General features: G+C 45.2%; 1 protein-coding gene across 1 annotated transcript in view; it reads left to right on the top strand.

The window, feature by feature from the left end:
- Positions 1 to 10258, top strand: part of LOC126336104 (transcriptional regulator ovo) — an 820382-nt gene extending 810124 nt beyond the window's left edge. Inside the window, exons 4-5 of the mRNA XM_049999583.1 lie at positions 211 to 1456; positions 6579 to 10258. Coding sequence (XP_049855540.1) covers positions 405 to 1456; positions 6579 to 7530 — 2004 coding nt within the window. The 5' untranslated portion in view covers positions 211 to 404 and the 3' untranslated portion in view covers positions 7531 to 10258. The remainder of the gene's footprint in view (positions 1 to 210; positions 1457 to 6578) is intronic.
- Positions 10259 to 10884: the final 626 nt, after the last annotated feature.

A 10884-nucleotide genomic window follows, 5' to 3' on the forward strand; every position in this document is an offset into this window, starting at 1 on the left:
ATTTTCAGAGCATCAGCTGTATTCGGTTTCATGGAATGCGTGCTATTTGCTTTATAAAGCACATTTTTAATTATATTGTTTAAATTAAATAGCAATAGATTCTGTATGCTTTTATACTCTTTCGTCAAATTAAAACATAATGTGTTTACATTAGTAAACAGTTTCGCTAAGGTGAACAAAAAATATAACAGTTCATTGTTTGTCTCGCAGGTGGAGTCGTGATGAAACGAGATAAGCGTGACTGCATTTTGCCGCTGACGTAGACAGCACCAGCTGGCTTGCAGCGATCGCAGCGTTATGGAATAACAGGCGGAGGGTAGCGAGAATCCTGAGCAGAGTTTACACTGGAGAGTCTTCCGTGTACCAGAACGCACATTTGTTGGAGGACCCCCCACCCCGTGATAATGGATATCACAGAAGCTTTCAGAGCGGAGGACATATCGAAGACGGACTTCTTCGATTTCGTCGTGGCCCCCGACGTGGGTGACCCGCCGCACGCGCTGACCTTCAACCGCTCGCTGATGAAGTCCATGGGCATATTCATCGAGAACTCCTCGGTCAACAGCGGCGCCGCCCCGATGAGTGCGTTCCAGGAGCTGAAGGAGGCCAACAACAACCACCTGGTGATGACGTCCGCGGCGGGCGCCGCCAACGCCGGCGGCGACTCGGGAGCGCTCGCGTTCTCGGAGCACGGCTTCTGGTCGTCGCCGCCGCAGTGCGACAAGGAGACGGTGCGCCTCGAGACGGCCTTCTTCGAGGACCTCAACACGTACTGCTGGAGCCAGGACAGCGACGCGTCGGGCTCGTCCAGCCACAAGGAGGCGGCGACGCCCGGGGGCGGCGGCCGGCCGGGGGCGGCCGCGGGCGGCAACACGGACGGCGCCATCTACACGCTGACGGTGCTGCACGGCAACGAGCCGCAGCCGGCCGGCGCCGGCGCCGCCGCCACCTGGTACCGCCCCCCGGAGGCGGCGGCCGCCAAGGGCGACCGCGGCGCCGCCCCCGCCGGCGGCGCCCCGGAGGCCGGCCTCCGGCAGATGGCCGCCCAGCAGCCGCAGCAGCCGGCGGCGCTCGACATCGACGCCATCCTGAGCATCGTGCCCGGCGAGGGCCAGGCGCACGCCAGCGGCCCGCCCTTCCACTCCAACGGCTACCACGCACACCAGCCGCACAGCCACCACCAGGACGCCAGCACGCTCAGCCCGCACCAGGCCATGGCCCACGAGATCAAGACGGAGCAGCAGCAGCAGCAGCAGCAGTACGGCTACGAGCACATCTCCGAGGCGTCGCCGATGATGGACACCAGCGGCGACGCCGAAACGTTCGGTGGCGCTGCGGGCCAGACCGCGGCTTCCAACAACAACAACGACTGGAAGATCGGCGACAACAACAGCGCCACCAATGTGGACTCACTGCTGAGGAATGCGCTTCAAGGCAAAGGGGCCTTCTTGAACAGGTAAATTTTATATCTTATTCATTTCTTTCCAAGTCTTTTCTCTACAGGTACACATTAGAGCTTGTGTGAGTCCGTAAGCCTCCAGAGACGGAGTCAGTTCACATAAAAGTCTTTAGGAAGCAGAGCTGTATCGAGCTGTAAAATAACTGTCACTGCAGCGCCGCATTTGACTTTCTCTGAGCGTAATAACAGAGAGACTGGTGTGGCAGCGGGGGTGTGCATAATATTCTTTTAACCTGCCCACGGTTGCCTGATAGCCAGCAGGCAAGCTGCCGCACAATGCCAGCAGAACGGGCAGGCTGCTCCACTCCCATCCGAGCCAAGCTGCGCCCAACCCAGGCGGGCCGAAGGAATCCCACTTGTCTGCCCGTCTTCCCCCTGTGCTACGCTACGTAGCAGTTTATTCTGTACGCTTTTACTACAGTGTTACCAGCAGCGCTCGGAGGTTGATGAAAAGTCGTTTTTTACCCGAGTATTACAAGACGAGGCTAAATATAATATGTGTGCATTTTGTGTCATCGTAGGCCAGTAAATGAAGGATTGTATTTGTCTTTCTTCGGCCTTCTCGGACTTACTTATTTATTTAAATATGAACGGTTCTCTCTTCGACATGAAGGAAGGAAGATTAGGGTTCAACGTCCTGTCAACATTGAGGTCACCTCTGATACAAGTTTCTACATTAAGGCGAATCATAGCTCAAAATGGAGATCCTTTTCGTTAACAACCGGAACATGACTGTTGTGCTGTAAAGTCAACTAAAGTAACTTCTGTCTCGGTGCTGTTCATATTTGGAACACAACCTACGACCTGCTTAGAGACAGAGTTGATGACACATTCTGCGGGACCTGATCATCATTTTGCAGGACAATGCTCAAGCACGTACAGTGTAAGTGGTACTGATTTGTTTGACTGATGGGGCTGCTAAGTGCTATATCACCTACTGCAATCCACTGACTTACGCCCTCGATTTTTAAACTGAAGGAAACACTTCGCGGCACTCGCTTCAGAACTGCTACAAATTCGTCGGGCAATAGACCGCACTGCTCGAACTGTCAACGCAACTGGCACTGCTAAGAGTATCCTACGACTTCCACATCGTTGGCAACTGGTTACACACAGTGCTGGATACTACTTTGGTCAGTAAAACTTTGAAACACATATCTATTTTATAAGAACTGTAAATAAGTAGTTGCCCCTATTAAAGTTCCAACCCTCGTATATCGAGCGTTAGTGACGTAAAATGCACTCAAAATCGAACACCTATTTGTGGAAGAACATTAAGAACGACGCAGGAAACAGAAGATCATAATTAATAATTACAATCGAATATTGTTTAACAGTAGTAATGTAACAAGATGAGAACTGTTTACGGGTTGACAAACAGATTTGTAATAAAATCCAAATTGTTACAGTATTAACTGAAAATGCTTTGAAATAAAGCGAAATGGCTAAAATGGTCCACAAAAAGTCTTTTATTACAGTCTCAAAAGGCGGTATGTAACCTATTTACTGTGGGGCGAATGTTCACTTACATTTCGCCTAATCCTCCCACTGGATGTAGCATTGTAACTATCTTCAGAATTATAGTGTGAATAATTTAAAATAAAATTTCCTGTTCATTTGACCGTAGGAAGTATGTCGAAATGACATTTTTGTTAAATTGTGACGTGATGCAGAGCATCAGTCCACATTCGTCTACATAGTTCCTAATCAGTTTCTCAATTGCTAGACCCAAAGGAAAGACACTGCTACCTAACTATAAAACGTTTTTTAGTGAAAGTTATTGTACACAATGAAGCAGCTCTAACCTAATGAACTTTTATGTTAACTTATTCCGGTCAGAGCAGTCTACGTACGTGCGAAATCTCCTAAGTTTGAGCTACTGATGTTGCAAAGGCTCCGCAATCTTTTGTGATGTCTTCTGGGTGATCATTTGTCATAGGTCACTCTCAGTCTCCGTCTTTGGACTGATTATTTTAAGCTCGCATTTGGCAAATCTGTTTTTGCTCTTTTTGTAAAAGTCTCCATAGATCTGTAAGTGTCATAGGATTGCAATATCAATAAAAATATCCACTAAAGTAGAGAAGTCTCCTGCTCTTCTTTTATGAGTGTCGTTTCAAAAGTTCTGCTCACTGCAAAAGCGCAACCGTGACGATCGTATAGGTGTTTGCTGGTTGGCGTGGCTGTCTGGTGGATAATTCATTTTTAAAGTAGATGCTAAAATCAAGTCAGGTCGGGTTACACGGAGTGGCCAGCGTTTCTGCAGGTAAATCGAATCCCTAGATGGAAAGAACGCAACGAAAATGCACAACGCTTTGAGAGAAGTATGTGGGAATAGTGTACTGGATCGTATCACGGTAGTGTACGGTATCACGGTAGTGTACGGTATCACGGTAGTGTACGGTATCACGGTAGTGCACAGTATCACGGTAGTGCACAGTATCACGGTAGTGTACGGTAGCACGGTAGTGTACGGTATCACGGTAGTGTACGGTATCACGGTAGTGCACGGTATCACGGTAGTGCACGGTATCACGGTAGTGTACGGTATCACGGTAGTGTACGGTATCACGGTAGTGCACGGTATCACGGTAGTGCACGGTATCACGGTAGTGTACGGTATCACGGTAGTGCACGGTATCACGGTAGTGCACGGTATCACGGTAGTGTACGGTACCACGGTAGTGTACGGTATCACGGTAGTGTACGGTATCACGGTAGTGTACGGTATCACGGTAGTGCACGGTATCACGGTAGTGTACGGTATCACGGTAGTGTACGGTACCACGGTAGTGTACGGTATCACGGTAGTGTACGGTATCACGGTAGTGCACGGTATCATGGTAGTGCACGGTATCACGGTAGTGCACGGTATCACGGTAGTGTACGGTATCACGGTAGTGCACGGTATCACGGTAGTGTACGGTATCACGGTAGTGCACGGTATCACGGTAGTGCACGGTATCACGGTAGTGTACGGTATCACGGTAGTGTACGGTATCACGGTAGCGTACGGTATCACGGTAGTCTGCTCGTTTCCGTGAAGGCCGGCTAGGCACTGTGGACAACCGAGGAAGTGGAAAGCCAGCAACTGCAACAGACTGCACCTCTCAAGTTATTTTTAATGATGTTTTGAGAGAAGACTGACAAAGAAGCATGTGGGGAAACTGCATATGAGGCCAGATTTTTTGTCATTTCAGTTAACATAATCATAACTGAAAAGTTACAGATGCTGCCAGATGGGTTCCGTATGACCTGAGGGAAGAGCAGTTCTCAAAAGAATCGTAAAAAAGATTGCTTCAATGTTATCCAACAGAAGGAGAACAGTTACTGAAAACGGTTATTGCAGTTGACGAAACCTGAATACGAGATTTTGAGCCAGAACTGAAGTCTTAATCGTCACAAAGAAAAAGTACCGTATCTCCACCCCCAAAAAAGTTACGCCGCCAACATTCAATGATGAAACTGATGATGATCTTTACGTGTGACGTGAATAGACTCATAGCTACAAATAGAGTGGCCAGGGAGACATCTGTCGCAGGCGCGTACCACAAAGTGCTTCTGCAAGATGTTTTGCGCCCGAAAATTCGTCAAAGAAGGCCTGACAAACTTGCAGTTGGTGACCGCATTTTGCACGATAATGCAGACCGCATACTGCCCAGCCAGTGATAGAAACGCTAGGCAAATATGGATGGCAAATACTTTACCACCAACCCATATATACAGTACTGATATGAGCCCACCAGACTTTGATTTGTTTCCCAAATTGAAGGAACAACTCAGTGAAAAATATTTTGTTACCATTGATGAAGATTCCGGTGAGGTGACCTGAGTAAACAGGCAGCTCAACAATGAAGGTGCCCTATCGACAATAGAGAAGTTCCGAAACCGATGGGAAGCTGTCATGAGTAACAGTGGTGATTATATTGATGGCCTGTATACGTATTTTGTAAAATAAATTATTTTCTTCAATTCTGTCTTTAAATGTGTGCAGAACTTTTTAGATGACCCTAATAATTGTATATTGAGCAAGCAGTAAAGGAACCAAAAGAAAAATTCGGAGTAGGTATTAAAGTCCATGGAGAAGAAATAAAAACGTTGAGGTTCGCCGATGACATCGTAATTCTGTAAGAGACAGCAAAGGACTTGGAAGAGCAGTTGAACGGAATGGACAGTGTCCTGAAAGGAGGATATAAGATGAACATCAACAAAAGCAAAACGAGGGTAATGGAATGTAGTCGAATTAAGTCGGGTGATGCTGAGGGAATTAGATTAGGAAATGAGACACTTAAAGTAGTAAAGGAGTTTTTCTATTTGGGGAGCAAAATAACTGATGATGGTCGAAGTAGAGAGGATATAAAATGTAGACTGGCAATGGCAAGGAAAGCGTTTCTGAAGAAGAGAAATTTGCTAACATCGAGTATAGATTTAAGTGCCAGGAAGTCGTTTCTGAAAGTATTTGTATGGAGTGTAGCCATGTATGGAAGTGAAACATGGACGATTAATAGTTTAGACAAGAAGAGAATAGAAGCTTTCGAAATGTGACGCTACAGAAGAATGCTGAAGATTAGATGGGTAGATCACATAAGTAACGTTGTGACACAGCTTGACTAGAAGAAGGGATCGGTTGGTAGGACATGTTCTGAGACATCGAGGGATCACAAATTTAGCATTAGAGGGCAGCGTGGAGGGTAAAAGCCATAGAGGGAGACGAAGAGATGAATACACTAAGCAGATTCAGAAGTATGTAGATTGCAGTGAGTACTGGGAGATGAAGAAGCTTGCACAGGATAGGGTAGCACGGAGAGCTGCATGAAACCGCTCTCAGGACTGAAGAGCACAACAACAATAATTCAAATTCCAGCTTCTCTTGTGAGGTCACGTATTTTCCTGAAAACTGTTCCTCAACATAGTCTAGTGCGAACTCACGATTTTCTTATATACACCTTTGCCCCTTCTCATTTCACTGGTCTCCAGTCATTTCTTTTCGTCTTGTTCTTCTGCCTCGTCCTTCCCCTCCGTTTCCTCCATTGTCCTTTGTCTTTGGCCCGTGACAAACTGCTGGCCCTCGGAAACGCGGGCCCCGGTTGCCGCTGACGAGAGAACTGTGCCGCTTGTGCAGGTACAACGGCGTGCACAAGAACGAGTGCCTGAAGGACGGCCACACGGAGCTGCGGCGCGCGCTGTCCACGCCGCCAGGCAGCCACGGCAGCGGCTGCAAGACGCCGACGGCGGCCGAGGCGGCGGACGACGGCGCGGACAAGAAGCCGCTGGCGCAGCACCTCCAGCTGGACAGCGGGCCGCCGGCCAGGGCCGCCATGTTCGACGACGGCGACCGGCGCTCCCCGCCCGCCGCCAGCGTCGACGACATCCTCTTCTCGTTCCCGGGAGGCTTCGACGAGAAGATCCGCAACATCACGAACGAGGTCGTGGAGTCGGCGAAGCGGTTCTGCGTGATGGAGCAGCAGCCGCAGGACCCGCGCCACGCGGCGCTGTACATGGCGCGCCTGCCGCCGGCCACCCACGACGGGCTCGCGCTCATCCCCCTGAACCACCACCACCACCAGCACCACCACCACCAGCACCACCACCAGCAGCAGCACCACCACCAGCAGCAGCACCACGCGCACCAGCCGGCCCACCACCACGCGCTGTCGTCGCCGCCCGCGCCGCAGCACCAGACGCCGCCGCCGCCGCCGCAGGCGCAGGCGCCTCCGAGGGCCAAGAAGTACTCGAAGAAGCAGAGCTCTGCAGGCAAGGGCGCGCCGCAGCAGGGCGGCGGCACGGCGAGCGCGCGCAAGGAGCGCTCGCTGCACTACTGCAGCATCTGCAGCAAGGGCTTCAAGGACAAGTACTCGGTGAACGTGCACATCCGCACGCACACCGGCGAGAAGCCCTTCTCCTGCACGCTGTGCGGCAAGAGCTTCCGCCAGAAGGCGCACCTGGCCAAGCACTACCAGACCCACATCGCGCAGAAGAATCTGGCGCCGGGGGCGGGCGGCGGCGGCGGCGGCGGCGGCGCGTCCAAGCCGTCCACCAACAAGAACCGGTACGCCGCCCCCAAGGCCTCGTGATCACTGCGGCGCGGACGGCTCCTTCTCCTCTGTAACGGTCGCAGCAGGCTCCGAAACAGACTTCTTGTCCAGTGGCTGTGTTGGCACTAATGTTACCATCTTCAGAGCATTTGGCTTTGTAGGTCAGTCCGTATTTCCCAGTCACCAACTACGTCACTGTCGTCAGCAAATGTCATTCTTTTTTATCTCGTGGACACACAGTGCATTTTATATAAACTACACTGCATATTTTACTTTACAGATGCCCTTGTGAATTTCAATAAGCGTGGAAAGTTATAAACGTCCCGTTTTTCTTTTTACTCCTGCTGATCTCTCAGTATTATTACTATTATTATTTTATTGTTATTATTTAATACTTCTTTTTAAGTTTTGTATAAGAATGTAAATAATTATATCACAATGATGATTTCGGCGGAGACGATGAAGATGACCATACCAAACCACTGTCCAAAACTTCACAGAATAGCACAAAAATGACTCGTTCACATTTTATCAAGCATTCTTGCTGAAAACACAGATGTCAGTATTCTTTCCTAAACTCTGGAATTTTATACTACTCGAAAAAGAAAAATATAATTTTGTTACAATATTCTTTCAAGAAAACTACGACAAAATCATATAAAGAATAGAAAGTAACGTGTGGAGAAATTCAATAGTGAGACCAGAACATCCTTGACATAAGGTAATACCTTGTGCTTTTCTGAGATATGCTAGTGTGTGGAGCAATGTGAGAGAAAAATAATCATTCAATGAAATGGAAAGTGTCCCAGATGGTTTGTTACGACTCCAGCTACATAGTTAACCAAATTTATTCAGTTATCACAAATAGAGGATGTTTCGAACATAAATCAAAGTCTTGTGGTGATCGATCACATTGTGGGCAACTGTCGTTGCAGACGTATCGGTCACTGGCACTTCCTCACTGTGCTAGGGGCCAATCTGTACTGGCTACGTGTCTTGCTAGTTCGATGAAATCTCATCGTCCTATAAACGCCTACCATTGGGGAAGCACCTCTAGCAGAAGTTGTTCCAAATGACATGATCTGTCGCCCTCACAAGTTTCGTGCAAAAACTTTGGAACACCCTGAATATTACGTGTGCATAGATTAACAAACGTAAGCAACTACTGTTTCTGCTTATTACGATTTCTTATAATGTTCTTAGTACTTCTGAGTTTCACATATCGGTGCAAAACAATAATAATATCACTGGTCTAACTAGTAATAGCAATATCACTAGCATAACTAAATATTTTGATATCACAATGTGTGCAAATCCGCACTTACCTACTCCTCATTAGTCTGTGTTGTTAACTGCCTCTCTGACATGGATCACTTGTAATAGATCGGTAACATAAAAGCCTTGCATAAAAAAGCTAAGAGAGTCATGTGCCATAAATAATATATTTGGATTTTAAAAAGAGAAACTAATTGAAGCTGTTAAACACAAATAAGTACAAAAATATCATACAACAGTACTATGTCTCCAGAAATCGTATCCCAAACAGTAAATTTTGACATGTCTAGACATGGAACTGTAACATACTCCAGTACAATTGAGTGCAGTTATGATAGCTATTTCTTGAAAGATGAGAAACCCATTTCAGCCACAAGGTGGGATCTGTTAATCAGTATTATAAATGTAGGTATTTATCTTTTCTAAAATAACATATTCATCACTTCATAGACAATGTCTGTAGACACACACACAATTAACTTCAACTTAATTGCTGCTTAATGCATTAGTCATATTGGCCAGCAGTTCCGAGTATTCCTGTGTGTACACCATGGCATTGCCTCTGGAAGACTGGGGATGTTTTTCTTGTTATGAGTATCTTTCTTCATGCAATTCTTTCCTTTTACACTTTCACTGATAATTTCACAGCCCCATAGATTCTTAAAAATCTTATAATTCATCTATTTTTGGTGGTCATAGTTATTTAGTTTCTGCAGTTTTCCAGTATTCGAAAATCCATATAAACACTGGGTGATATTTCAGCACAATTATCTCCTTCATGTCATTCACAAAACAGAGCAAAGAAAACACTACCCTTAGAAAGCAGGCCTCTGATTTAACTTTTGCTGGTAGTTACTTCATAATATTGTTCAGTACACTGGGAGTAAACATACTGTTTTAAATATGCATAACTGAGATTACTTTATGTAGCTACAACTATCAGTTTATGTTTACCATAAGTATCACTTTCATTTCTCCACATGTCCACACAGCAATGACATATTCTTCTCCTTGAAATTATTTTAGTGACTGTGTAAGAAACTCACTATCTCTCTTGTGAATCACATTATTTATTGTAACCCATTTGATCACCAGATTATTTGTCAGACTTTAATAGCAACTGACATTTTCATCTCAATATCACAAAGCATAAACATATCAAACTGTCATTTAAAATTAAGATTTAATTACAAAGAGAGTGAATAACTGATCATACTTGTGTTTGAGGTGAAGCAGTGGTGCATATCAAGTGAAAATGGTGTAATGAGTGAGATCATTTAGACAAATCCTATAATATGTATACTATTTTTCCCAATCAGTTGAGGTAATTATATTAGGTATAGCAGTTATGAAGGCCAAACATTTGTTGCCAATTCATATTTTTATATAATGTTTATATATGTGTAATAAATGTTGTTATACAATTTAAGATATTTTATTTATGAGATATTAAAATACAAAGAAAATAAAGATTTTTATGGCTATGCATATATGATTGCAGCACTGTTTTCCATATCATAAAATATATAATAAAATACAGAACAGACTGAAATAAGTGAACTGTTTCTTAGCATTAGTTAAAACTTAAAGAGTGTCAATGTCCTTCAAATTACATACAACTGTATCTTTTTTACCAGATTAATAATATTTTTACACAATTAGTGACTGTTTTTATTTACTGTCCCACAACAAAATATCTTTCATTAGTAAGGCTAAATGTTTGAAACTCATAAAATATTCACAAATGTCATACTCCTTTGTAGAAGTGTTTTTGAGAGATCTCTATAACTACTCTACATTTCTATTTTTTACCTGTTTGCAACAATCATTTTGTACTTAAAACAGGCACAGATAGCCCTCTACACTGAGTATGTGACAACATTTGTATTTTTACACCAAACACACCGTGCAGTATGTTGGTGCTAACATTATTTATTGTCTCGTTGTTAAAATCAACGATCACTACATTAAAAATAAACAATTTATTTACAGAACCCTAGGAGACTATTAATAGAGGCAAATCAATATTGTTTCTTTCTGCTCTGAATATGTCAGTAACAGATGTGGGGGATCAATATGTTTATTTATGTGCAGCGATGTCATAAAACCCTTACATAT

The sequence above is a fragment of the Schistocerca gregaria genome, chromosome 2 (assembly GCF_023897955.1).
Source record: "Schistocerca gregaria isolate iqSchGreg1 chromosome 2, iqSchGreg1.2, whole genome shotgun sequence".
Taxonomy (NCBI): Eukaryota; Metazoa; Arthropoda; class Insecta; order Orthoptera; family Acrididae; genus Schistocerca; species Schistocerca gregaria.